General features: G+C 48.6%; 3 protein-coding genes and 1 long non-coding RNA gene across 6 annotated transcripts; 1 reads left to right on the forward strand and 3 right to left on the reverse strand.

Annotated features, from left to right (window-relative positions):
- Window positions 1–86: 86 nt before the first annotated feature.
- Window positions 87–5,765, reverse strand: Flad1 (flavin adenine dinucleotide synthetase 1). Its single transcript, XM_028753115.1, has 7 exons — window positions 5,699–5,765; window positions 4,454–5,198; window positions 3,605–3,752; window positions 2,469–2,567; window positions 2,195–2,384; window positions 395–468; window positions 87–307 (listed from the first exon to the last, which is right to left on the reverse strand). The coding sequence occupies exons 2-7, from the start codon at window positions 4,905–4,907 to the stop codon at window positions 172–174; spliced, it is 1,101 nt and encodes a 366-aa protein (XP_028608948.1). The 5' UTR covers window positions 4,908–5,198; window positions 5,699–5,765; the 3' UTR covers window positions 87–171.
- On the forward strand, window positions 4,947–27,096 carry Shc1 (SHC adaptor protein 1). 3 transcript variants are annotated; one of them, XM_028753113.1, is made up of 13 exons: window positions 4,947–5,171; window positions 19,271–19,438; window positions 19,999–20,069; window positions 20,580–20,643; window positions 20,764–20,883; window positions 21,228–21,281; window positions 21,601–21,652; window positions 21,819–21,945; window positions 23,595–23,781; window positions 23,868–23,937; window positions 24,017–24,148; window positions 24,275–24,513; window positions 25,403–27,096. In XM_028753113.1, exons 1-13 carry the CDS (start codon window positions 5,022–5,024, stop codon window positions 25,529–25,531), a joined length of 1,563 nt encoding a protein of 520 aa, XP_028608946.1. In that variant the 5' UTR covers window positions 4,947–5,021; the 3' UTR covers window positions 25,532–27,096. The 3 variants fall into 3 exon arrangements, with proteins under 3 accessions (XP_028608946.1, XP_028608947.1, XP_028608945.1); XM_028753114.1 differs by lacking the exon at window positions 4,947–5,171 and adding an exon at window positions 15,797–16,016; XM_028753112.1 differs by lacking the exon at window positions 4,947–5,171 and having other exon boundaries at window positions 18,602–19,438.
- Cks1b (CDC28 protein kinase regulatory subunit 1B) lies at window positions 12,015–15,725 on the reverse strand. Its single transcript, XM_028753116.1, has 3 exons — window positions 15,462–15,725; window positions 13,047–13,174; window positions 12,015–12,505 (listed from the first exon to the last, which is right to left on the reverse strand). The coding sequence occupies exons 1-3, from the start codon at window positions 15,518–15,520 to the stop codon at window positions 12,453–12,455; spliced, it is 240 nt and encodes a 79-aa protein (XP_028608949.1). The 5' UTR covers window positions 15,521–15,725; the 3' UTR covers window positions 12,015–12,452.
- Window positions 20,993–27,348, reverse strand: LOC114608984. Its single transcript, XR_003709448.1, has 3 exons — window positions 26,928–27,348; window positions 23,192–23,323; window positions 20,993–22,092 (listed from the first exon to the last, which is right to left on the reverse strand). It is a non-coding gene; the product is annotated as an uncharacterized LOC114608984 (long non-coding RNA).
- Window positions 27,349–27,351: the final 3 nt, after the last annotated feature.

The following is a 27,351-nucleotide window of genomic DNA, read 5'->3' on the forward strand; positions in this document are numbered from 1 at the left end:
CCCGAGTGAGCACTGCCAGTTTAAAGCTGGCAGCCTCCCTTGACCTCGGAGCAGGAAGGCACAGCCAGAGCAACAGGCACCAACGATGGTGTGTGAGGTACACTTTACTGACATGACAGGTTACCCCATTACAGCCCTCTTCCCTCTGTCTTGTCCCCAGCTTGTGTGAGATCACATTCGGGAATTCCTTTCCTCATCCTCATTCTCCAGTAGGTATGCTGGGCGGTAGACGGGGTGTCCTCCTGGGCTCAGGCTCTTCAGGGCTGGATTCTGTGTTGTGTTTTCCCGACTCCCCAGTGATGTGTACCTGGAGTGTTGAAACAGGAGCACGTGGGTGATGCGTGGGCTCTTTCTATCCCAGCATCCTCTCGCCCCAGCCCCTCAACAACCTTACCCTCTGTCATACAGGATGCAGTATGGGACAAACAGCTGCCGCAGAAACTCCCAGATGTTTCTGTAGGTCCAGTCCTGGGAAATGACAATCAGTCACTAGAACTGTCCTCAGCCACACCTACCACAGCCATCTTGGGAAGGCCCCATCCCAGGACTTTTGTTCCTACAGCCTTGAGGAAGGCCTGCTATCTGGATCTCTACTGCACCTGGCTCTGTGTGGGGTAAATAGAGAGACAGAGAGTGTCCTTACCCTCTGCCCAACTCCGTTCCTAGGCACCTACCCCTGTGGTATAAACTCCACAGGGATGGTGAGGGCTGTCTTTAAGTCTAGAGCTTTCTGTCATGGTAGAAGTGTGTAGCCACATGTGGTCTCATATTGTGGGATTTGAAATGTGGCTAGGATAACTTAAGAAGTGAGTTTTGGGGCTGAAGAAATGGCTTAGAGGTTAAGAGCACTGCTTGCTCTTCCAGAGAACCCAGGTTCAATTCCTAACACCCACATGGTGACTACAATCATCTGTAATTCCAGTTTCAGGGTACTAACTCCCTCTTCTGGCCTCAAGCACCTGGTGTGCACATGGTAGCCAGACATACATGCAGGGAAAACACCCATACACATAAAATATTGGCTTAATTTTTCTTCTCCCCTTTCCTTCCTGCTTTTCCTTTCTCTCTTCCTTTCTTTCGAGCAGGGTCTTACAGTGTAGCTCATGCAGTTCTCAAGATGGCCATCCTCCTGCCTTATCTTCCTACCCACTGGGAGTTGAGGTGTGTACTAGGCATGTCTTACATATCCTAGGCTGGCCTTTTACTCACTGTAGAGCTGGGAATGACCTTGAACTTCTGTCCTCCCAAGTCCCCAGTGATTTCTACTTAAGAGTGGTGATGGGCAAGCTTGGGCAGGCATGGTGGTAGAGACTGAACCCGAGGCTCTGTGCATCCAGGGAGGCCCTTCACCAGCTCAGCTTCATCCTGGAGTTATGTGGTGTTGAGAATCGAACCTATAGCTTTGTATAAGCTAGGCAAGGGCTCACCCAAGCCCATCCCTAGCCCTTAGAACTGATTTTTACATTTTATCTAATTTAAAAAAATGACATTATGAATCACATGCCATAAATTTCATCTTCTGAAAGTAAATAATTCAGGGCTTTTGTTTTCTGGAGACAGGGTTTCAACAATTCTCCTGCCTCAGCCTCTCAGTGGTTTTAATTATTCGTATTGTTTTTCTATTTTTGAAATAGTGTCTCATGTCTAGACTGGCCTTAAGCTATGTAGGCAAGGCTGTCCTTGAACCTTAAAAAATACTGTATTTATTTGTGTTTTGGAGGGAGGCAGGGAATGTGTGAGGTCAAAAGGCAAATTGTGGGAGTCAGTTCTCTTCTGTCATATTGGTCCTGGAGATAAAAGTGAGGTCATCAGGCCTGGCAGCAAGTGCCTTTACTGGCTGAGCCATCTTGCCAGCCCTGGTCTTAAACTTCTAATTCTCCTGAAGGCTGAAATTATAGGCATGAGTACATGATTTTCAGGTGTAAGCACTATACCAAACGAACTACATCCTCAGCCCCATGAGCTGTATTTCAGTTCAATTACAATTTAACTATGAACAAATGATGACTATCGTATTGGATGGCACAAGCCCAGGTCACTGTTTTGTCCGCAGTGAAAAGCACAATGCCTATCACTGAATTAGTGCTCAGTTTAATTGGTTAAAAAAGGATGAATGACCAGCACTGCCTGCCTTGGGAGACTGGGTGTCTTGGGAAGGTACAGGGACAGGAGGCAGTCAATCCTGTCTCATTACCAGCAGCGGGCTGATGCGCATGAACGAGGGCCAGCCAGGGTCGGTGGGACTGAAATGGCTGAGGCTACACGAGTAGGGGTCAGTCCGTCGAGTACCCATCAGGACAGCCTCCAGCTGGGGGTGCTTTTCCTGAAGCTCACCCAGGGCCTGCTTCATGTTACCCTCAGCCTCTAACACCCGTAGATTATACCTTAGGGAGGAAGAGAACAGGGATGAGGACCAAGGTAGATTCTACCAAGGCCCTCTGCGAGCCCAGTCCTCTAGGTCTCAGTACCTCTTGATGGTGTCCTGCAGAAACTGTTCCAACTCAGGGAAGGGCGAGATGCTACGGATGTACAGGATCTGGAGAGGTTTTGGAACATCAGGAAATTTTCTGGGGAGAGTAAGGATCCACAGACTTGCCAGTATGGAGAAGAAAACTGCTCTCCAGGGAGCTCAGTATTCTCTTTGGCCCTGGGACTAACACCCACACTCTCTTCCCTTTTCCTTATCTTTTCCATCCAGAAACTCAGACCCACTTCCCAAGAAGCCCACTCTGATCTCTTATCCCTTTGTTTTGAGACAAGGTCTTGCTGTGTAGCTCAGGCTGTCCTGTAATTCATTATGTCACAGTTGGCCTCAAACCTACAGTGTTTCTGCTTCAGCACCATGAGAGTTGGGATTACAGGTGTGTGCCAGTTTGCCTAGTTTATTCTGATCTCAAACCTAAGCATCAGTTCTTTTATTACGAGATTTAAAAACTCCCCTTGCCCTGAGGAAAAAAACTGGGTTTCACTGGCTTTTTATGTCGTCCAGGCTAGCCTCAAATCATAGCAATCTGCTTCTACTGCCTCTGTTGGGGTTGAAGGGACACACCACCACAGCCAGCTGAGAATTTTTTTTAAAGATAGGGCTTTAAAAAACTCATAGGCTGAAGAGTTCATTCAGCAGTTAAAAGCACTTGGTACTCTTGCAGAAGATCTGGGTTCCATTCCCAGAATTCACATGGTAACTCACAACCATCTGTAAGTCCTGGCACTGAGGATCCAACACCCTCTTCTGACTAACCCACGTACTTGGTGCTTACACATAGAAAACACTCCCTAGGCTAGCCTCCAGTTCCTGAGCTCAGATGAAGCAACCTCACTCCCTGACTGCTGGGACTGCAACCATGCCAGGTTCTATGATTGCCAGTAAATCTCACCTCCCCAGTCGGACCTGTTGAATTCCCTGTGGTTGACTACACACCCAGACCTGAGGTTAGATATATACCAGATGTTCAATAAATATGGGGGAACGCCACTGACTACCCTAACCTAGCTACCTTCCTCCCGAGCACCACTGGTGTACTCCATCGCTCTGCTTTCTGGGATCGGGAGCTAGAGAGGTTTCAAGTAGGTCTGAGGCCTTAGCTCCCAGGGGTAGGCTTACCTCTGCACAGCTGCATGGAAGAGGTGCAGGAGGGCGGTGCAGTCCTTGCCCCCGTTGAAGCCCACACAGAGCTGGGAGAGGTGGTACTTAGCCAGCGCAGTCTCAATGGTCTGTAGGGCACCTGCTACCTTTTTCCCCAGACAAGACCCTGCCATGCAGGCAGGGAAGAGAACATCAGCTAGGTATACAAGAACGTCCGCAAGGTATATATGGCTATAAAAGAACTCATGTGACCCTTGCTTAAAGACTTTCACTATTGTCCCGGTGTTCTGGGATTAAACCAAACTCTTCCATGGTGTCCTGCATGCTCTACCTCTCTGCCTGCTCTTCAACTCCACCTCACGTGACCATGGTTTTAGTCTTTCCTCTGGGGCAGGGACTGAGGGCTGGAGTATGGGCTGCTCTGGCCTCCCTTCATCTCCTGCAGCTCCACTGGCTTCCTGCCAGTCTCTTTCCATATTGCTTGCTCTTGCTTACCTCCAGGTGCAACCACATCTCCATCTCTTGTGCTCCTTATTTGTCCAGAGAACCCTTCTCCCCTAGATCAAAGCTGGTATCTCTGGTGTGGAATTCTGGAATCCACTTCAGAATCACGTCTCACCTCTAACCACTGGTTTACCAGCTAACCCGTTTTGTGGAGCACACCAGTTCTGACAAGCTACACCAACCCTCACACCCAGCACAGCGCTGGCGAGAGGAGGTATCAATAGTTATTGGGAGAATGAATAGATCAACAGAGACTCTCTTCCACCTTTTCCCGAATCTGTGGGAAGCCCTCTGAAAGCATTGTTAAACCTAGAGGAGAACCCAGACTCTGATCCCCACTGCTTTTCCCAAGGAGACGCCTACCTGACTCAGCGAGTTTGTACACCGCCTCACTAGCCTTCTCAACAGCATCGGGGAGGTAGGGGACCAGTGATCCTTGGGGCAGACGTGCAGTCAGATAGGCCAAACATTCCTCCAAGGGCTCTTTTTCCTCAGAGTCTAGAATCAGCTTCACCTGAAAGTAGTTGCTGCTCCAGTCAGGGTAGGATCCCAGGTTAAGCCTACGCCCAAAGTGGGCCTGAGCCTCGGACAGGATGGGGGCAATAGAGCCCTCAGACGCAGCCACATACAGCTCCTTCAGATGGAACTGTACAGCTGTATTTTGGAACAGTCCTTTCAGTCCCTCCAAAACTCGTCGCAGCAGCTCCGGAATTCCTGGGAAGAGGTAGACATTTCGGACAGAGACCAGCGGGAATCTGAAAGGGTGACCAGTTCGAGGATCTGTACCGTAATGCAGGCGGGCAGAGGAGGGCACCATGGACAGCTTCTCCCAACCATCTCCTCCTAGGGTTTTGATGGCTGCTTGGAGCTCAGGGTGTGGTTTGAGCTCCTCCCCAAAAGCCAGTGCCACTGCCTCAAAGGTGACATCGTCATGAGTGGGGCCAATGCCCCCCGCAGTGAGGACGTGAGTGAAGCGCCTGGAGAAGGAGGTGACTTCGGACGCAATGGTGGCTACTTCATCAGGTACAACAGAGACTCGGCAAACCTGAACCCCCAGGGAGCGCAGCGTCCGGCAAAGAAAGTAAGTGTTGGTATCTTGCGTGTGTCCCTAGGGATTGGAGGAAGGATGAGATTGTCAGTGCTGGGGAATGGCGGGGAGATGGGAGGTAGCTACATCTGTCTAGTAATGGAGTGTTGGGTTTTGGAGGGTGGGCTGCCAGGGAGCCTGGAATGGGAATGAGAATGAGAAAACCCATTTGAATGTAGAGAAGAGGGGATTCTCCTTGGGGCTACCTGGCTATCAATAAGACCTCCTTTCTTTCCCTTGGTGTCTTTGGTTCTGCTGCTGGCCGCATCTGCCAATGAACACTGGGTTTCTCAGCCACTGCTCTCTCCCTGCCAGTGCATGTCCAGCCACAGGCTGGCTGCAGCCCCCCACTTCCTTTGGGTACTCAGTGTCTGGCTGATTCTGGCAGCCTCACCACATCCCTGGTTATTTTGCTCAGTGGCATCCCAGACGCAGTCATGGTCAGTTAGGCCTTTCATTTTTATCAATTCCACTTCTAAAAACCCTCCCATCTTCTCTCCTCCACATTTTCACTTCCTTACATCTTTCTCCTGGGTGATGCTGACAGCCTCTTGGCCGGACTCTAGCCCTCAGCTCAAGCCCTCAGCCCCCAGCCTCCCACCTCCAGCCCCTACCCCCCAACCCCACCTCCTGGCGTCCTACCCCCTAGCCCTAAATCTTGCTCCACTGTGTTCTGCTCCCTAAGTAACCTGTTTAATGCGTCACTGTGTTCGCTGAATCACTGCTGTGCTCAGAAACATGTTGGCTCCAATTGTATACAGAATAAAGTTCAAATTCTTTTGCAATCATTAAAGCTGGCTGGCAATACTGTGTGCCCTGTCTTCTTTCCTAGCCTTAACCTGTACTTCTCTACAGATGGATGAGTGGTTAGAGTTTGGGTTGGACCTTGTCTCAAAGTAAAATAAATGAAAAGTTTGTGTTCTGGAGCTGAAGAGCTGACTTAGTAGCCAAGAGTGCTTGCTGCTTTTCCAGGGAACCCAAGCTTGGTTCCCAGACTGGTTGGGCAGCTCATGACAGCCTTAAGTCTCACTCCAGGGAATTGGACTCTGTGAGTTCAAGGGCAGTCTGGTTAACATAAAAAAAAGAGTTCTAAGCCAGCCAGGGATACCCAGTCAGACTCTGTCTCAGAAAAAAGTTTGTGCTCTGGAGTAAGGAAGAATTGGGCTAGAATTCCATCTCTACCACTATTTTCCTTTTTATTTATTTTGAGACAAGGTTTCTTTGTGTAGCCCTGGCTGTTCTGGGACCGGCTATGTGGATCAGGCTGGCCTGAAACTCACAAAGATTCACTTGCCTCTGCCTCCCAAGTGCTGGGATTAAAGGCATGTGTCACCTTGCTCCTAGGACTTTGGAGCTTATGACCTTGCGTAAGTTTCTTAACCTTTTTGAAGCTCTCGCTCTCTCTCTCTCTCTCTCTCTCTCTCTCTCTCTCTCTCTCTCTCTCTGTTTGTTTTTCGAGACAGGGTTTCTCTGTGTAGCCCTGGCTGTCCTGGAACTCACTCTGTAGACCAGGCTGGCCTCGAACTCAGAAATTTGCCTGCCTCTGCCTCCCAAGTGCTGGGATTAAAGGCATGTGCCACCACTGCCTGGCTGAAGCTGTTTCTTAATCTATAGAGATCTGTAATAAGAACCCCAACTTCATCGGGCCTTTGAAGTTTGTAAGGCCACATGTGATGTAGTAAGTGCAGACCAGCCTCTCTCTGGCAGACACTAAAAAAGATCAGAGTAACTATTACTGTGACCACCCTATGCTTGCCACATCCTCTAACAACACCCCGACCACTCAGAATAGAGTCCTTTCTTCTAGCACCTTCCTTCTAGCTCACCTATCCAGTCTGCTGAGCTCCTTGAATAACTTCCAAACGTGTGGGATACACATCACATACACCTGTGCCTCCTCTTGCTGTGCCTCCTGTAACTTGTTATGTGGCTACTCTGCCCTGCCCGCCATCATACTTCCTGGCAACTTGTAGGAAAGTTACTACCCATCTTTCAACAGGAAAAACTCAACGGGAGGGTCACTTTTCCTCCAATTTGTTAGGACTCACTCCAGGGCCCGACTTTGGCAAGAAAGGGGATTCCCACTTCAGTTTCCCTCCTTTCACCAGAAAGAGAGTCCAGAGCAATAGAGTGCCACACTCTTCCCCTCTTCTGTTGAAGACACACCTTAAGGATCTCATCTCCAACAATGATGATTCCTGCTGTCATGCTGCGTCCTGGTCCCGGATGCAGTTCAGAGGGTTCAGAGGCCCTTGATGCCATGGTCCTGCCCTCTGTGCTCTTTTGCAAGGCTCTCCAATAGCCACTCAGAACCCCAAATTGGGGCCGTAAGTACTGAGAGGCCGCCAGGTCTACAGGATGCTGGAGGCCATACCCTGAGTACACAGTCCGGAGTTGAGGGAACCTGGAAGAATCAGAAAGGACAATGAAGACGGCAGGAGTGTATCTTCTTCCTTCTTAGAGGAAGGAAGGCTCAATCTTCTTTAGTCACCTTTACTCCGGCCTCTTTAATGTACTCTTAAGCCCCAGGTTCCTAAAAGCGTCTCGATTCCTATTTCTTTAATGTGCCACGTTCTCCCAAAACCTACCACTTTAGATATTTCCGTCTGCCGAGCAGGTCTAAAATTTGCTCTATCTTGGGTATCTGCACCTTTAAATGTCTCTTCTCTTCGGATCACCTGTCCCTTTAAATGTCTACTTTATTCTGGGCCTTAGGGTCCCTTTAAATACATTTCTTTCCTCCCTCCGCCACTGACCAGGACTCAAGCTACTTCTGCACCCTTTCTATCCCGAAATCTGTTTTTCTCACCAGGCTTCAGATCACTGATCTCATATCATCCCACTTCTATTTTGCCCCCTGCACAGGGTCATTCGCTCTTTCCTTTCCGCAGGTCCTAGGACAGCTTCCGTACTCGAAGTCCCGCCTTACTATACTTCATGTTGATTGGTTATTCTGTCTGTCGCTCACTCTTACCAATGGTCCTATTGGTCTAGCCGGCAATCGCTCACGCGCAGCTAGGCGCTAAAGGAAATGCTAAGTTGTTATTGGCAACACCATGTAGTCATCACTGCCCGGAAACAAAAATAGGGGCCCGACCTTAGCCCATGGAGGGCGGGACTTAAAGAGTTTGGGACACGAAAGGAGTATTTTGGGAGGTGCTTTAAGAACTGTCGGGTCCTGCTTTGTAGTACTAGAAGAAAATGAAGGTCTGATTCTGTTTCATTCAAATATTAAAAAACAGTTCAGACAAAGCTCCAGTATATAGCCCTGGAATTAACTTGTTTATACAGATCAGCCTGGTCTGGAACTGCCTGGGGAGTGGTGGGATTCAAGGCGTGTGTTACACTTTGTTGCATCACATTTCTTTTTCTGTCTCTCTCTCTCTGTGTTTCTCTGTGTAGCTTGGCTTTCCTGGAATTCACTCTGTAGACCAGGCCTATTAACTCCTCCTGCCTTCCAAGTTCTGGGATTAAAGGTGTGCGCCACCACCGCAGGCCTTGCCTCTTAAATTTGAGGGATCAAGGTGGGTTCAAGAGATCTTCCCGTCAGAGTCCGTGAGCTGGGCAGCCCAAGATAGTGTGCCAAGCTGGGGTCCTATTTTGTGGCAGAAAGATGATGAAGACGGTGTTATTAGCCTTGACAATAGGGTGTGAGCTGCAGGATGTGGAACCTTCGTTTTTCTAATATAAACTGAAAAACTACTTAAGCCTCTTTGACATTAAAAACCCTTTCCTGCCCCACCTGTCTTCAGAAGATCACTTTTCAATGATGGGTCTCTGGAGAGAGGGGTAAGTAGGAGTATAACATCCTATCTCATTCCTATTTCAGTGCCCCTCCACCCTTTGCTTTGCTGGGGGAAAATAGCTTAATCATCTGGGATTTAAAAGAAAAAAAGCTTTTACTATTATTGTATGTTTGGGGAGGGTGGCAGTGCCACAGCAATGCATGTGGAGGCCAGAGGACAGCTTTCTGGAGTCTCTTCTCTTTTCCCTTTACATGGGTCCTAGGATCTAACCCACATGGTCCAATTTGAGTGGCCAAGCCTTACTCTTTTACCTGCTGAGCCGCCTCACTGTCCCTGGATATTATGGTATGCAAATTAACTTGGAGGCTTGCTAAACCACAATTGACCATATTTTACTCCACAGAATATTTTCAAATAAATATGCTCTTGTTACATGTGGGGAACATCTTGGCAATGCGGCTTAGTGGTAGAGCACTGATCTAACATTGGGAGGATCTTGGTTCATATCCCAGGACTGAAAAAGAATTACGTATTATTGGATACAAGTTCAGAAAGGTGAAGGGGTGCCACACTATCTTAAAATGCTACAGTGAATGTAAGACCAGCCTTAAGTAGTAAGTCCTGTGGGGTTTTCTTAGTTTAAAAGAAGAAAACAAACAAAAACAAAAAAAAAAAAAAAAAACAAACAGCTAAAAACGGGGTGGGCAGGGGAATGAATGAGTGTGACCAGAATGTATTATATACTTGCTTGAACACTTAAACTGGGAGTGGTGATACACACCTGTAATCTTAGCACTTAGGAGGCAGAAGCTGGTGGATCTGAGTTTGAGGCCAACCTGGCCTACAGAGTGAGTTCCTGGCCAGCCAAGGTCACACAGTAAGACTCTGTCGCAAAACAAGCAAAGAGCAATAATTTTTTTTTTTTTTTTGTGGTTTTTCGAGATAGGGTTTCTCTGCATAGCCCTGGTTGTCCTGGAACTCACTGCATAGATCCAGGCTGGCCTCGAACTCAGAAATCCGTCTGCCTCTGCCTCCCACGTGCTGGGATTAAAGGTGTGCACCACAACTCCCCGGCAAACAGCAATAATTTTAAAAAGAATATAATTAGCAAAAAATATCACCAAAACCACACCAAACATCCACTTGCCTAATGACTTACTGCCTAATATGTGGTATTTTTTTTTTATTGTATTAAAAGTGCCATCTAACTTCTTCTTAAACAAATGTTATAAGTTTGTCCGTGCTTGGTAGAACCACTGAACTTAACACATCACTCAGCTCATTTCTCAGGACTCCATGGAACTGTGTGCCTAGAGTCTGCACTTTGGTTTTTTTTTTTTGTTCTTGTTGTTGTTTTTTTTTTTTTTTGGTTTTTCGAGACAGGGTTTCTCTGCATAGCCCTGGTTGTCCTGGAACTCACTCTGTAGACCAGGCTGGCCTCGAAATCAGAAATCTGCCTGCCTCTCCTTCCAAAGTGCTGGGATTAAAGGCGTGGGCCACCACTGCCCAGCAAGTCTGCACTTTGAACATTTCCAGGTGATAAGGATTTCTTTAGGTTTGTGAGAGTTGATGGGGCTGGAGAGACGATCCATCAGTTAGGAGCACTTGTTGCTTGTTAGCCAAGGCCTGGCTCCGATGCCCAGGCAGCACATGGTGAACACATATATGTGAGGACAATGCTGGTACATATGATAGGAACCTGAAGCAGAGCCCTGTAAAGCTTCAGTCTCAGCACTTGCGAGGAAGAGACAAGGCCAGTCTGGTCTACACAGTGAGAGCCTGTTTTAAAACCAAATACATCCAAAAAAAAAAAAAAAAGGTTTTAAATATGACAGTTGAACTAGGAATAAAAGACAAGAACATCAGTGACAATCTCTCATGTAAGGAAATGAAAAATAATTTACTTGAAGACAAAAGAATTCAAACATGGGCTGGGTGATGGTGGCGCACGCCTTTAATCCCAGCACTTGGGAGGCAGAGGCAGGAGTATTTCTGAGTTCAAGGCCAGCCTGGTCTACCAAGGGAGTTCCAGGACAGCCAGGGCTATACAGAGAAACCCTGTCTCGAAAAACCAAAAAAAAAAAAAAAAAAAAAATTCAAACATGGAGTGGGTTTGTGTGTGTCCACGTGCCACAGCACACGTGTGCAGTCAGAGAACTTATAGTACAGCTCTCCTTGTACCAGTGGAGCAAATGGTGGCAGGAGTGCCCTTTGCAAGAGCAACCAGTACTCTCAGTCATCGAGCCATCTCTCCTCCCCATAAGATTTATTTATTTATGTATGTGAGTACACTGTGGTTCTCCTTGGACACACCAGAGGAGGACATTGGATTCTATTACCGATGGTTGTGAGCCACCATGTGGTTGCTGGGAATTGAACTCAGGACCTCTGGAAGAGCCATCAGTGTTCTTAACCGCTGAGCCATCTCTCCAGCCCATTTTTTAAACTCATGGGTAAGAGTATATGCCAGGTATTTGGTCTCTGTAGAAAGCAGAAGAGGGTGTTCAATCTCCTGCAGCTGGAGTTACAGGTGGTTGTGAGCACTCCAACGTGGTTACTGAGGATTGAACACAGACCTTTCAAAAAGTACTGGTGCTTTTATTTGCTTGGCCTTGTCTTCAGCCCATGCCAAAGGATTACTCTAGGAATGCCTTTGGTGGTCTCAGTACCAAAAAGTCTAGCTCCAGCCATTACTCACAGAGCTGGAGTCCTGTGTAGGTACTAATCCCTCTCCCATGTCTTTGCTCCTCAAACGTTCGGACTGTGTAAAACACTTATCTGCTTTGACAAGACAAGGCTTTCCAAATAAAATCAGTATCTTAGGCTAGTAATCAGTGAAGTACATTTCAGTGCATGTTTTTATAGCAAGTCCAATTAAAACAGATTATAAATTAGTTATTGCAATATTCAACTAAACCTCATTACTGCAAAGAGCCAAGTTTCCATTATCCACCTGAAGGGCATAGAATCAGAATGACTCCATAGTGAATCACCTTGGTTGTAGCAGGGGAGATGGCTCAGAGGGAATGAAGGGGTGAGGGGCACACAGTGTACAGGGAATAGGGAATAGGACGATCTTATAACCACAGCATTAAGATTATAAAAAAAAAAACTTCCTTTAATCAGGCTTGTAACATGGAGATTTGTCAGATAAAATGGAAAGTTTCCAATACACTGAAACATAAATCCGTAAGTCATCATAAATACAATACCCAACAGTAAAAACCACAACAGCAAATTCACGCTATCCCTGTAACAGCCATGATCTGATTTCATGCGCTTCTGACAGATGCAAATATGACCTGCAGGATACCAAGCACTCGAGGGCTTTGAGGTCATACTCATCTGACAGGGCTGTGGCATTGGTGGCTCTACTCCAGAAGCAAAGCAGGTTCCAGCACATTCAAACAATGTATCCTTTACATATCAAAGTGAGAAATAAGAAAGCAACATGGTCACACTATCAGAAAGATGGCAGGGAGTGAGGACAGCTGCGTAAAGCTCGAGGCCAAAAGGGGGCTCGCCGGCTTCATTTCTTTGGCTTCTTGGGCAGTGGCCGCCGGAACAGTAAGATGTGAGGTTCTGGAAGAATCAGTGAAATCTATGAAACAAACTCCCAGCATCCCGAATAGTTGACAGTGCATGCTACTGCACAGTGCAGTGCCACTTCACACTGCACACAGGTGGGCGCAACCCCGCAAGCCTGGCCTTTCTGCCACGTATAGAAGTGTTAGTTTTTTTCTGTTGTTGGTACAGCCCCGTGTGTCCTTTATTAGTCTTACTAGGCAGCTGAGGGTCTGGTGTCTTACCAAGAAATAGAATAATTGCCTCTGCTTATTTGGAGCACATCAAGTGATTTGCAGGGACCATAACTGGGGTGTATGTGGCCTTAAAGAGTCCCCTCTGGCTCAATGGAAGGCTGCAGTTGTTTTTGTTTCTTTTAGGCAGGCTCATCCCCCATCTTTCTACCTGTCTTACTAATCTTGTCACTCTGGTCCCTTTGCATATTGGGTGTCATAAACTCATAAAAGACTCATCAATGAATGACGTCTTTTTCCCTCTATTGCTCTGCTTTGTAATCTTCCTTCAGCCAGAGATGCTGCCTTACATTTATTTCACTGACCTGGTTCATGGATCATATAGTGGACCCATCCCTGACTCTGCTGAACGCCGAGATTTCTCCACTCAGATTCAGACATCAGATGGGTTTTGGGGACCAGCTTGGCTATGTCCTTGGGCAACATGACATGCCTGTAACAGAAACATGGGATGTGAGTCAGGATTGTGTCAGAGCTAGCAGTCTGTCAGACACTGACCTACATACAAAGAGAAGCAGAGAAAGAAAAAGTGCAGAATGTGGTAAATGTGCCATGATTTGGCACTCAAGGATATGGCAGGAGGATTACCAGGAGTTTGAGGCCATCCTGGGCATCAGACAATCTGTGAAAATAAGTAACAGCCCAGTGTGGTGGTGCACTCCTTTAATCCCAGCACTCGGGAGGCAGAGGCAGGCAGATCTCAGAGGGAGCCTGGTCTACAGGGCAAGTTCCAAGACAGCCACAGATGCACAGATAAACCCTGTCTCAAAAACACAAAACCAAACAACAAACAAAAGAAAGCAAAGCCAAAATAAAAACACCCACAGGTTTCGTACATTTTCATAAAAGTTATTAAAAACACAGATGAACAATCTGATGGATGATTGCCTGGGTGCGAGTCACCACGTGTGTGACACCGCGCCTGACACTGATGGTATTTGTTTCTCCTTTGACTTTACAGGCCTTACAGTCCTCTAGCTGATTACCCATTCTACCCACTCTAGGACTGTGTGGAGAGGAAAGGTCTATTATGGAGTGGGGCACTGAACACGTATGAAGATAAACATGTAAATGTTCATACTTCTGAGGGATGTGCTATGATACTTGGGAAATTACAAGCTTTCCCAACCAAAAGTTTATGACAAAAAATTACCAGACTTGACTCAGACTACCTCAAGGACTTACTTTATCATGCTCAATGAAGAAATGCTTCCTCTGTAGTAGTAACAAGAGCCCCCTCCTCCCCAAATTGTAGTCCAAATGTCAGAAAAGAACTTCCATCCTAAGGTGTCCTAGGCACACAATTGAGACTTCGATGCATAGAACCAAAACAACAACAAAACCAACCAAACAAACAAACAAGCAAAATGAAACCCAAACAAAGCCCTACTTTAAACAAAAATGCCACTGGTAGGCTAGAGTTACAGCTTCTTGGGATGAAGGCTCTCATTTCTCCAGCCATGTAAATGCTGTAAGTGTAACATTGTTACACACATGGAAAACAGCTAAGTACAAAAGCTACCTGGGTCCAGAAGGCATGTGATTGTTTATCCCATCCAAAAACAAAGCAGCTGGACAGGTTTGGTTTCTGAGACCCAGGTGACTGTCAGTACAACCCTATGGGGTTTTTTCTTGCTAATAAAGGATGGTTGTGTTTGTCAATAACACCCCAGTTCTCCAGGGTGTCTGAAGTAGGATACGTTTAGGGAGACACAGAAAAGCTAGTTTTCATTTTATGCTCTCTAAGGAGAATACAAATTAGGAAGTTAAGTATTACAAGTGATACAGACCAGTGTAATGAACCTCTGTAGAAGCTTGTCTTCCCCTATCTTCAATTTAAATTCATGGGCATAGCACTTTCACACATGCTTGCATATTTGGTGAAAGAATGTCTTACAGTTCTTGGCCGATAGCCAGCATTTAGACTCTTTATTCCATGGATTTTTAAGTCTGTCCTAAGCACTAGCCATACATTACTTTGCACTTTATTGTCTTGAGACAAGGTTCCATTCTGTAGCCTAATCTAGGCTAGACTCTGGGACAATCCTGCAGCCTCAGCTTCCAGAATGCTGAGATTAAAGGTGTGAGCTACCATACCAGCTTACCTTGCACCTTAACAGAACACTTGAAACCTCTATGCACGCCATTAATGCTCAAGTATTTGAAAAATATCTACCTACGTCCACCGTCTTCATGCCACTCCAAGTCCTGTAAACTCTTATCTAAAACAAGGCTGACAACCACTCTTCTTTTTCATAAATAACCGCCAACATTGAGGCTTTCTTAGAACTGTCCTTTCATCGAGAGCACGAAACTTTCAGCTCTACCTTCTTTCTCCTAGCAGACTTTGAGATTTCAGTAACGTGAGCAGTTCCTATTAGGGAAATTAACTTGCCACAACAAAGTTGTGCTAGTGATGTGAATTCCCAAAGGCGAAACTGATCAGAACTACAACACGCTTGTATTAACAGCCGGCCAACTCCAAATTCCCTTTCATTGTTTTACAACCTCCGTCCACTTTTTGCGCATGTGCTTTGCTGCTGCACACAATCCCACCCCCCCCCCCCTCCCCGCTAATCTCTTGCGCACGCGCCAGTTCTACACTGTTTTCCCTCCCCTTCCATCCCCCGCCTCCCCCTTCGGCCTAGGTAACTAACTCCTCGTGTGCTCTCTTTAGTCAAGGCGGACAACCTGGCTGTAGTCCCCGCGCCGGCACTAACCGGTACTCGAACTCCTCATCGTCGTATTTGTCCGAATAGTAGATTTGTTTGTGAGACATGATTGCTCTGCCTGAGGGCGCTCAGCCCTGCGCCGCTGGCCTCCAGACAACTCCCAGCAGCACGCGCTCCCACCCTCTTTGGCCTTCCTTTCAAACACACCGCCCGCACTTCCTATTGGTCTCTTCGGCCGAAGGCGGGACAGTTCCATTTTGAAGTCTTCGATTGGTTTGCATTGGCGTCTCCTCAAGCCGTAAATGGATTGCAGTGCTCAGGTTTCTGAAGAATGAGCTGGGTCAAACTAGGATTCTTATTGGCTCTCACTGCGTCCCTTGCGCTTGCTCGCGCAGTCATTGGCCAGCCTTGGAAAGCAGACGGGTAAAGGAGGGACGGAGAGGTAGGGGGTCAGGGGTTAGTGAGGCCGGAAGTGAGTGTAATAAAGTTTGTCTGGGGAGGCCCAGGCCGGGGTGAAAGTTGGGGCGGTGACTTAAGCAGACAGTTGCCTGATCCGGAACCAGATCGGCCCGCGGTGCGGTGCGGAGACTCCATGCGACCCTGGTAAGTCTAGACTTTCTCTCTGTGGCGACCCACTCCTCTTCCACCCCGGAACCCCTCTCCCAGGTCTCTACTTCCGGTCTTGCTGTATAAGTCCCGCCCCCCGAGACCCCTCTCCGGAAGTCCCACCTTCCAATTTCAAGGGGCTCCCTGAACCCCGACTTGTCTCTTATCGCGACCACACCCTGTGGTCTTGCTTCCTGGGAATCCCACCTGCAGACATGTTGCCCAGCACCATAAGATTAACCTTTCTAGTTCTCTGAAACTGCCTCTTCAGGATTCTCGGCAAAACCTAGTCTATCAAAAGCCAGGCTTCCAAAAGAGGGAAAACCTTGCTTTTGAAAGAACGATTTGACTTTGTAGAAGTGACGCCTCTCTGGGACCCCGCCCCTTTGGGACCCGCCCCTTCCACTGTCCACGTCTGATCCTGGGAATGTGCCGCACTTCTTGTTAGGGACCTGGTCCCCTCAGGACTTTCCTTCCTGTTGGGCTTGGGTCCGTGCCGCAAAACCCTGGTCCGGACGTTTCATCCGCTTCTATATCTCTCTCCTTGCTTTAAGCCTTGAGCTTAATTTTCCTGAGCTCTGGTGCTCATAAGGTGGAAGGTTGAAATTTGTGGTTGTAAAGAGTAAGCTTATTGGCAGCGTCGTTCCTCCCTCCTGTAACCCCTGAGAGTGAGTTAAGTTGAAGGGGCTGCGTCTCGTTTACGGATGGACAGTGGATGAAGGAATGGTTTTTCTCGAGACTCTTGACTCCGCTCCTTTCTGGGGGTAGACCCCATCCCAAAGACAGCCATAGATGGCACCTTCCCATACCTGGATTGGACTAAACATTGATTCGTGTGAGCCTAACAGGAGTGAAAGTTTTTATGCTGTCAGAAGAAAAACTGTTTTGGAGACAGGAGTAGGGGTTCGTGTCCTTTCCGTTGTTTTTACAAGACCCCTCCCCCTAACCAGATAGGCTAGTTTGGCATTCATCCTGGCCCCACTTGCCTAACCTTCCCTGCTGGAAACATTCCTGAGGCTTTCGCCATTTCCTGCTATTTCCTGCTATTTCCTGCCCCTCCAGCTTCCTCCCTGCTGTGCTGAGGTGTTTAATGCGGCTCTCCTGCCCCCACTACCTAGCCTTTGGTTCTGTAGGCTATCTCTATGCACATTTAAAGGCTCATGTTTACTTTTTCTTCCAAATGTGCACACCTGTTGATCATTCCTGGCTTTTGGATAGGAAAGCTCCCACGGAAATCCATGTCTCAAGATGACATCATGGTGTGTGTTTGTGTGACTGGGAGTGTAAGGCTGTGGCAGATTTTTTCCTCTTGTGCCTAAGAGCTGAGGACTTAGCAAACAGAATGACATAATTTCTTTTTAGGAAGAGGAGTGGTGTTCAGTAACAGCTTTCCTGGGATGGAGACTAAAAACAGGTGAAAGAGTGAAGCATGGTATTTAACCTGGTTTAAGTGCTACTATTTGGAAGGCAGAGGCAAGTGATTCTCTGTAAGTTCGAGGCCATCCTGGTCTACAAAGCAAGTTCCAGGGCAGTCAATGTCATTACACAGATAAACCCTGTCTTGAAAAACAAAGAACAAACAAAAAAAAGTATCTTTTATTTCTTGTATTTGGTTACTTTTTTTTTTTTTAGAGGGAATAAAGCAGTAGTTTATCCGGGAGCTATTTTGATTGGTCACTTTAACTTCCTGAATGGCCTTTAGCAGAGCTGTGGCAGGAAACTGTGGGCAAAGAAATAAGAGTTTGGTATTCTTATGCACTTATGGCCAGATTCCAACTTCTGATATCCCTTTCTCCTTCCTGTCTTTATTAACACAGATTTGTTTATGGCCCTATTATCCCTTTGTGGCTTGTAGGCACCAGTTCCGTTTGTTTCTCCTACCTCCAAGGCCAACTCCTCTACTAGTGTGAGGTACACTGTCAGCTGGGGTTTACAGTCTATAAGGAGTAGAAGTTTATCTGTAGGTCCAAGGAGTGGCAGGATCTCTCTATATCCTCTGAGGTTTTCCTCACTAGGCCTCTGGGAAGTTCTTGGTGACTTGTATAAACGTGCTTGGTCTAGCTCTTGCCTGGTACCCGCCAGATGCACCGCCCAAATTGGGCTTTATTCCTATTTCAGCTTTGTCTTTCCTCTCGGCCTCGCACTACATCCACTGGGACTACTTTCCCTCCCTGGTTCTCTGCTCTGGTCCACAGCTGTTGTGGTGGAGGATGCTAATGGCCCAGGTTCCCTAGAGTTACCGCCTCACTGTATGGTGGGGGTGGTCTGGGCTAGTGGGTGAGGGATTCATGTCTTCAGTCGGGACTGGAAAGGAAATGCTAAACTCTGGGGGGCAATTCCCCACTCAGCGCCCAGAAGCTTCTGTTTCCTTCCTATCCCTCCCTGTCTTCCTGCTCTCTTTGGCTTGCCCTTGTCGGTTTGGACTTGTCCAGTTTCTCTTAACTCCTTCCTTTCTTTTTTCTCTTTTGCTTATTCTTCCATCTTTCTTTCCTGCACGGCACCTCCTTTTTCCCAGATTACTAGCTGTTTGTATTGGACTAGGGAGAGCGGCCTGGCTAGCACAAAGTGTGCGGGGAGGTGTCTCAGCCCCTCTGAGCCTGTGAGTCAGCACTGTCCTGGGGATTGGTCTCTCTCCTTAGTTCCCCGCCCCTGGGGAGGAGCCAGTAAGCTCTGGGTCCAGCCTGTACTTTACTGAGCCAGAAGAGGTTTCCTAGCTGGGCTGGGCAAGGATGCGGTCTGAAACTGTCTAGGTCTGAGTTGGGAGAGCAGAGGTCACTTGTCCTTCGCCTCCCCAGGTCCTCTGTCATCACCGGGCTGCCGAGGTCAGATTAGGCTAAGGGCCTGGGGATGCCCCCTGCCTGGCCCCCTTGCCTGAATTGGCAGGGGGGCCGGGCCGGGCAGCAGCCCCCCTTCTCACCCCAGCCATGGATCTTCTACCCCCCAAGCCGAAGTACAACCCACTTCGGAATGAGTCTCTGTCATCGCTGGAGGAGGGGGCTTCAGGGTCTACCCCACCGGAGGAGCTGCCTTCCCCATCAGCCTCATCCCTGGGACCCATTCTGCCTCCTCTGCCAGGGGACGATAGTCCGACTACCCTGTGTTCCTTCTTTCCCCGGATGAGCAACCTGAAGCTGGCCAATCCTGCTGGGGGGCGCCTGGGGCCTAAAGGGGAGCCAGGAAAGGCTGCTGAAGATGGGGAAGGGAGTGCAGGGGCAGCCCTTCGGGACTCAGGCCTCTTGCCCCTCCTCCAGGACATGAACAAGCTGAGTGGAGGCGGCGGGCGCAGGACTCGGGTAGAAGGGGGCCAGCTGGGGGGCGAGGAGTGGACCAGACACGGGAGCTTTGTCAATAAGCCCACACGAGGCTGGCTGCATCCCAACGACAAAGTCATGGGACCTGGGGTTCCCTACTTGGTTCGGGTGAGTGCACATCCCCCCCCCCAATACCCCTTCCAGTTCCTGTGCTCACTCCAGATTTGCTGGCACTTCCTGCTCTTCGCCCAGCAACATCTGTGCCATTCTCTTAGTTCTCAGACCTGGTGGATTCCTTCTCCAGTTCTCTGCCCTTAATTTAGCCTGTAAATCTTCTGCCTTTCCTCCTTTGGTCCCCACCCCCCAGTTTACACAATGCCCAAGCACATCAGAGGCTTTTAGTAAAAGTTGAATGAAAATGACTTCTTGATTCTTCCCTCAAGACTCCTCCCTTTTCCAGAGATGTCACTCCATCCCACCCAGTGCCTGCTGCTCCTCTCACAGTCTCTCTGTGGTGCATGTGGTCTTTCTCTCCTCTTTCCCCCTTGCCATACTCCTATGGGGTGGTAGTCCCAGGCTGTAGGAAGGCTACGTCACCTTTACCCTTCTAAGGTACTAAGACTAAGGACTTCACAAGGCACAAAGCCCTGGAATCTTCTGCAAAGGGCTGGCAAATGTGGGGTCGGGGAGGGGGACAGCTGATCCAGTCTTCCCTTCTTCCCCTACAGTACATGGGTTGTGTGGAGGTCTTACAGTCAATGCGAGCCCTTGACTTCAATACCCGGACACAGGTCACCAGGTTAGTGGGAAGGCGGGTGTATTACTGTAGTCTTAGGATTACTGAAGTTACAGAAGTCTCAGTAAGGGAGAGGAGGAAGTTGGGCATTTTGTGGTGGTGCTGATGGTGACTTCTCATGGGTGGTCAGAGAATTGAAAGTTACAGAAGTAAGTCTGACTAAAAAGAGCCAGCTCTGGTCTGGAGCACCACCTTACCTATCTATCTAGCCTTGGAGATTGTGGGAAGATGGACTAGAAAAGGCAGGGGTAGGCGGTTGCTAATGGTTTGGGGAAGGGAATGGAACATTCAGTAGCTGGGAAGAGGTGGGGCTATAGCCATTGAGGCCCTAACCCAATCAGCCAGGAAGCGGCCCCTCGGTGTCATCAAATATTAAAGGCCCTTAATTCAATCCACCACGACAAAGAGCCTGGAGTGCTCTGGGAATCTGGCCTGGTCTTCCCTTCCCCCAGCTCTGTGGCAGCCCCAGCCGGGGGAGGCCTGTGGTGGGTCTGAGTACTCCTGTTTCTCCAGGGAGGCCATCAGTTTGGTGTGTGAAGCTGTGCCTGGTGCCAAAGGGGCGACAAGGAGGAGAAAGGTATATGTGGTTGTTGGGACTAGGTGATTGGAGGCAGGGGGATGCAGGGAATGTCAGAAGAAAACAGTGTTTCCTAATACTGGGAAAGCTCAGATTCTGAGACTCTGGGCCCTTTCCTAGCCTTGTAGCCGCCCACTCGGCTCTATCCTGGGGAGGAGTAACCTGAAGTTTGCTGGAATGCCAATCACTCTCACTGTGTCTACCAGCAGCCTTAACCTCATGGCAGCAGACTGCAAACAGGTGGGTAGGGACCAGAGATAGTTATGGGAGCATCAAGTGGGGCTCAGAGGCCAAAAACTTGGCGTCCTCAGGAACAACTGGAGAGGAGGGGAGGAAGAAACTAGAAAAGTTGAGAACAGTGATACCTTTTATTCCAGCACTCAGGAGGCCCAGGCAGGTGAATGCCTTTGAGTTCCAGTCAGGGCTACATAGTGAGACCTTGTACCTCCCCCCACCAAAAGAAGAAAGACCAAGAGAATGAGCCTGGGGCTCCAAGGTTCAATGCGGGGTTGGGGTACATGCGGAGTCCTGAGGCTGCCTGACATTTACCATTCCCTTCCTTCTCCATCCCCCACCCTCATCAGATCATTGCCAACCATCACATGCAATCTATCTCATTCGCGTCTGGTGGGGATCCGGTGAGTTGGGGAACAGAGGAAAGACGGGTGGGGAAGAAGAGACTAGGGACTAAAAAGATGCTGGCTAGGGGCTGGGTGTGGTGACACACACTAGTCTCACTAGTCTCAGCACTCAAGGGGCAGATGACTCTCTTGAGTACCAGGACAGCCATGGCCATATAGAGAAATTCTTCTTGAAAAAAACAAAAGAGGGAGGGAGAGAAAAGATACTGGCTAAAGTAGTGGGGCGCAAGGACTATGAACTATCTGAAAGGATGGTCTTAGTGGGTCAGGAGTTGTAAGCTCTAGCTAACTGGTCTCCTGAATCTACTCTCTCCAGGACACAGCTGAGTATGTTGCCTATGTTGCCAAAGACCCTGTGAATCAGAGAGGTGAGGCTTGTGGGCAGCACTGGGTGAGGCCAATTATCTGAGAAGCAAGCATGATCACTTACACTCAGGGCTATCCTGCTGGAAAGGACTGGGGGCGGGGGCTCCCACCCACATGTCCTCCCAGCACCCTTCCTCAGAGCTCATTGGTGATCTCCACTGTGTCCAGCCTGCCATATCCTGGAGTGTCCTGAAGGGCTTGCTCAGGATGTCATCAGCACCATCGGGCAGGCCTTTGAGTTACGCTTCAAACAGTATCTCAGGAATCCACCCAAGCTGGTCACCCCCCATGACAGGTGAGCTGGTGGGAAGACAGTGAGGCAACTCTTGAGCCTCAGACTGGGGTTGGGAAGTAGGTTTCTTCTCATGCTTGACCCTGCTTCCCTCTTCTGCCATGTTATCTCTTCAGTGGCTCAGTGAGAAAGTCTGGAGGGCCATACCTGCTGCAGAGACAGTTTCATCCTTTTATTTGCCTAGGATGGAGTTATATTCCAGCCCCTCCCACTAGACTGCTTTTTCTGGCTGGATGAATATTTAATTCTCAAGTTCCTCATTTTTGGCCTATCCGTGTGTTCTTGTACACTTTTGTATTTCTTAAAGATTTACTTTTAGGCCGAGTGGTGGTGGCACACACCTTTAATCCCAGCACTTGGGAGGCAGAGGCAGGTGGATTTCTGAGTTCGAGGCCAGCCTGGTCTACAGAGTGAGTTCCAGGATACCCAGGGCTACACAGAGAAACCCTGTCTCGAAAAACCAAAAAAAAAAAAAAAAAAGATTTATTTTTATTTTATGTGTATGTGTAATTTACTGTGTACAAGTGTATGCAGTGCCTATGGAAGCCAAAAGAGGGCGTTGGATCTCCTGGAAGTGGAATTACAGGTGGTTGTGAGCTGCCATGTGCATGCTGGGAACCAAACCTGGGTCCTCTGCAAGATCAGCAGTGTTCCTAACTCCAGAGCACCTTACCCCCCACCCCCCTTCATTATTCTGTGTTTTCCTGCCTCTGAAGGTCATTGAGACTCTGGATTGTAATCATCCCTTTAATCCCAGCACTCAAGGAGAGGCTGTGGGATCTCTGAGTCTGAAGCCAGCCTGGTCTACAGAGGGAGTTCCAGGACAGCTAGAGCTATACAGAGAAACCAACAAAAAAGAGAAAAAGGAAGAAAAGAAAGGGGGAGGGAGAAAGAATGAGAGATAAAGAAAGAAAAATCTGGTTTAAGAGAATATCTTTTTCTTTTTGTACGTGTGTGTGCATGTGGGGCATATACTATGTGTGCACATAGAGGTCTGAAGCTGATGTCAGGTGTCTTCCTCTGGTGCATCACACTTTATCGAGGCAGGATCTCTTTCTGACCTGGAGCTTGTCAGATATAGCTAGCAGCAACCAGCTTACTCTGGATCCTGTCTCTGCCTCAAGAGTGCTGGGATTATAGGTGGCCACCATTGTACAGGTGCCTGGCTTGCACATGGGTCCTGGTGATCTGAACTCTGATCCTCACACTTGATGAACTGAGCTATTTCCCAAGTCCCAGCATCTCTTACCTGAGATCCCCAGGCTTCTTTCTTCAGGTCTCAAGAGATAAACAGTGTGGCCACCAGGGACTTTGTATGTGGAATCATTCTGGATATCCTCTTTGTTTGATAGTGTTCCATCCCTCTGAGGAGGTAGCATAGCTGTCAAAAGTGAGAGTTTTCAATTCAAACTAAATGAAATCTCAAATCTATCTCCTTTCAGTTGAGAGACCTTGTATTTATCTCTCCACCCCCAATTTTGATTGCTATTTTTTAAACTGTGAAAGGAATACCAGCCTTATAGGGTTCCAGCATCAAGCCTCCGAGCTGACCCATAGTATATGCCTAGTCTGTGCTCACTGTTCTCTTCCCTTCCTGGGTCTCTTAGCGACATATTCACAGCCACCTCTTCTCTCCACCCTTCTCTTTTCAGGATGGCTGGCTTTGATGGCTCCGCTTGGGATGAGGAGGAAGAAGAGCCCCCTGAGCATCAGTACTACAATGACTTCCCAGGGAAGGAACCCCCTCTCGGTGGGGTGGTAGACATGAGGCTTCGGGAAGGGGCTGCTCGACCTACTCTGCCCAGTGCCCAGGTGCCCAGCCACTTGGGAGCTACACTGGTAAGGGGCCAGGATGGAGATGCTTAAGGCCAGGGTGGGAATGGCTGGCTAGGGCTTGGTCTCATCCAGTTTTTTTCTTCTTATAGCCTATAGGACAGCATGCTGCAGGAGACCATGAAGTCCGGAAACAGATGCTGCCTCCACCACCTTGCCCAGGTGTGAACAGTTTGCTGAAAGGGACAGAGCTGAGTACAGAAGGCAGGGCTGGGATTGATGTCTCTTTTTTCCTTAACAGGCAGAGAACTCTTCGATGACCCCTCCTATGTCAACATCCAGAATCTAGACAAGGCCCGGCAAGCTGGGGGTGGGGCCGGGCCCCCAAATCCTTCTGTTAATGGCAGTGCACCCCGAGACCTCTTTGACATGAGTGAGTCTCTTGTAGCCCCACCTTTCATTGTTCCTTCTTCTCTGCCTGTTCTCCCCTACCGGCTTCCCACACTGAGTCTGGGTGGATATTGAGCCAGCTCTCCTAGCCATCTCTCCACACCCCTAGAGCCCTTTGAAGATGCACTTCGGGTGCCGCCACCTCCCCAGTCCATGTCCATGGCTGAGCAGCTCCAAGGGGAGTCCTGGTTCCATGGGAAGCTGAGCCGGCGGGAGGCTGAAGCACTGTTGCAGCTCAACGGTGACTTCTTGGTGCGAGAGAGTACAACCACGCCTGGCCAGTATGTGCTCACTGGCCTGCAGAGTGGGCAGCCCAAGCACTTGCTTCTGGTGGACCCTGAAGGTGTGGTAAGTGTGGCAGAGGAGTTGTAGGGGTAGAAAAAGGTACCTTTTCCTCTCTCTATTGCTTTCTAGACTTTCTTTGCTAGAGGCTTTCTGTGGGCCTCCTGTGCTCTGCTAGACACTTGGATCTGCCTGCAGTGGCTGAAGGTTCCTTCCCTGCTATCCTTGAGTCTGAGCTGTGTTCTCTTCAGTTCTGACCAGTCCTCAAGTCCCAGTTAAACCTACCAGACCCAGAGAGAGTGCTTACTTGATCTGAACCCCTTTTGCTAGGTGAGGAAATGATGCTACAAAGGTAGTGATGCCCCATGTCAATGGTTATGGGGTGGAGACCCCCCAAATTTCTTCTTGCAAGAGGAGTCAGGAGTCTCCCTAACTCCTTAGCTTCAAACTCAGTGGTTTTGTTTTTGTTTTTTTTTTTTTTTAAACAAATCTAACCTGCCTCACTATTCTATACAACCTTTGTTTCTTTTCTTTTTCTTCTTTTTCTTAAGGGTTGGGGGTGGGAGTTGTAGTCCTAGAACTCACTCTGTAGACCAGGCTGACCTTGAACTCAAGAGCTCCACCTGGCCCTGTTTCCCAAGTGCTGGGATTAAAGGCTGTGCCACCACCGCCCAGCTTAGTTTCTTTCCTTTTCTCAGCATTTTTTCCACATTGTTTGTGCCTTGTTTATTCACTTTTGAGAGACACCAGCTTCCTTCAAGTCAGAATTTTCACTATCAGCTTCCATGATTTCTAGTCTCCTTCACCTTCTCCCAGTTCACTGACTGAGCCATTCCCATCTGTGTGACTATCTGCTCTGTAAATCATGGCTGACCTGGCCCATCTTCCTCAGTCTTGGAGGCTAAGGTCTTACTGAACTCTTCTCCTGAACTGACCTTATTTCCCCGCTTCCCAGGTTCGGACAAAGGATCACCGCTTTGAGAGTGTCAGTCACCTGATCAGCTACCACATGGACAATCATTTGCCCATCATCTCTGCGGGCAGCGAACTGTGTCTACAGCAGCCTGTGGATCGGAAAGTGTGATCCTTCTCAGCCTCTCCTAAAGGATGCCCTCCAGTCCCTTCTGCCGTGCTCTCTAACTCATGGGACCTCTGTTTTGTGGGTCTGGCCTTGGGTGGGAGCTGGGAGCAATGAGAACACAGGTTTAGTGCCCATTTGAGAGATAGGGTTTCAGTTAGGAGCCTGGGGTAGCATCCTGCTTCTGCCCACACCTCACCAAAGTATTAATGTGCAGAGTGGTCCCTTGTCTGGGCCTTGCCTGTGCCAACCTAATGCCCTTTCCCCCAAAGGGTGGGTTCTTACAATGGAAAATGCCCTGTGGTGATAGGCCCAGTGGAGCAATTGCCCTTTGGGGGAAGGGAAAGAATCATACCTCTGGTTTACTCCTGGTCTTCAGGGTACCCCAGACCCCTCGTAACGTATCCGACTCCCTATGCATCTCCTTAAACTTTGTGCCTTTGACTATCGTAGGTCTGCAGATACTCTATGCAGAATTCTCAGGCTCTTCAGATGTGGACAGGGGTTACTGATACCTTGGCTTCTGGAACCCTGTCTGTTCAGCACCCCTACCTATGTCTAGGGAGAATAGGGGCAGGAGTGGCAGCTATCTTTTCTGTCTTTTGGATATGCAGCCCTTAAGAGATTGCCCCAAGCCAGGATGTGGTGTCACATGCCTTTAATCGAAGCACTCAGGAGGCAGGAGGATTTGTGAGGCCACCCTGGTCTATAACAGAGTGAATTCCAGGACAGCCAAGGCAATAGAGAAAGTACCTGTCTCCAAAAACCAAAAAGAGCAATTACCCCAGAGCCCCCTCCCTGGTGGTAGCAGGGAAAGGGCAGGATTGGACCCATCTTGCTCAGTGCCTCGTGACCTCAATGCCTTTCCTCCAAGGGGTCTGTATACATTTCTTAAGCCTGCCCCTCCCATGTTTGCATGTGTGTTATAGTCTACAGCCAAAGTATAGCCCTTACTGTAACCCCATCTCGCCTTTTTTTGGGATGGATGTGTGTGACTGACTTGGGCCTCCAGTATGTGTACAGTCAACGTGGGTTTTGTGGACGCATTGAGACTGAAGCAGCAGACAATCCTCAATGCCATTTGCAAGTCTGGAACTGCATTCTCTCTTTTTTAAAAAACATGTATACATTTTAGGGCTGTAGATTTATTTTCTTGATTTTGTTTTTCGTTGCTGACTTTTTGAGCACAGAATTATGATAATCAATTACATTTATACATCACCAAGTTGACTTTTCCAAACTTTTTTTTTTTTTTTAAACAACTGTTAGGATTTTACTCGCTGGTCTAAGTAGGCCAGGAGTTTTTTTCCCCCTTTTTCTTTTTCTTCTTCCTCAAGACACCTGAGCAGAAATTTGGCTGAACAGTGTTGTGGGATTATGATGTGATAGCTTTAGATCCTACCTTCTGCTTGCAGGCAGATTCAGCCAGCACAGGAACCTTGCAAGCTCGTTCTGTAGGCTTTCTGACAAGGAGTGGTCGACTGGTTTTCAGTCTTGGCTGTCGCCTAATTTTGGTTTGGATGTCTTATACCAAAGGGAAATAGCCTTCATTAAAGTCCGTATTTCTTCTACCTTGGCCTCTCAACGCCTCTGGAACGTCTGATTGACGGGGCTGTCAGTGGGAGGTGGCGGCCGACCCCATCGGGGCTAGGTCGAGTGGGCTCCAAGCCAGCGCCCGCCCGCTGGCACCAGTCTGGAGATTTGGGGAGCTGCGAGGCTGTGCGGTAGGGACGTGTCTGCAAGGCGACTGGCTCGAAGCGGGAAGGGGCGTGTCCGGGCCGCCCCGAGGTCCACCCCGAGCTCGCACGGACCCTGTGGAGTGGTGG

Source organism: Grammomys surdaster, unplaced genomic scaffold, assembly GCF_004785775.1.
Source record: "Grammomys surdaster isolate TR1022 unplaced genomic scaffold, NIH_TR_1.0 125946, whole genome shotgun sequence".
NCBI lineage: Eukaryota > Metazoa > Chordata > Mammalia > Rodentia > Muridae > Grammomys > Grammomys surdaster.

Coding starts and splice junctions, on each gene's coding strand:
- Flad1 (XM_028753115.1), bottom strand. CDS start 4,907: ATGGTGCCCTCCTCTGCCCGCCTGCATTACGGTACAGATCCTCGAACT. Junction 2,568..3,604: donor TTCCATGCAGCTGTGCAGAG/GTAAGCCTACCC, acceptor TACTCTCCCCAG/AAAATTTCCTGATGTTCCAA. Junction 469..2,194: donor TGCGCATCAGCCCGCTGCTG/GTAATGAGACAG, acceptor GTCATTTCCCAG/GACTGGACCTACAGAAACAT.
- Cks1b (XM_028753116.1), bottom strand. CDS start 15,520: ATGTCTCACAAACAAATCTACTATTCGGACAAATACGACGATGAGGAG. Junction 13,175..15,461: donor GATGAGGAGTTCGAGTACCG/GTTAGTGCCGGC, acceptor TTTCTGTTACAG/GCATGTCATGTTGCCCAAGG. Junction 12,506..13,046: donor CTATATGATCCATGAACCAG/GTCAGTGAAATA, acceptor TGATTCTTCCAG/AACCTCACATCTTACTGTTC.
- Shc1 (XM_028753112.1), top strand. CDS start 18,944: ATGGATCTTCTACCCCCCAAGCCGAAGTACAACCCACTTCGGAATGAG. Junction 21,946..23,594: donor CTGGTCACCCCCCATGACAG/GTGAGCTGGTGG, acceptor TTCTCTTTTCAG/GATGGCTGGCTTTGATGGCT. Junction 23,938..24,016: donor GCCTCCACCACCTTGCCCAG/GTGTGAACAGTT, acceptor TTTCCTTAACAG/GCAGAGAACTCTTCGATGAC.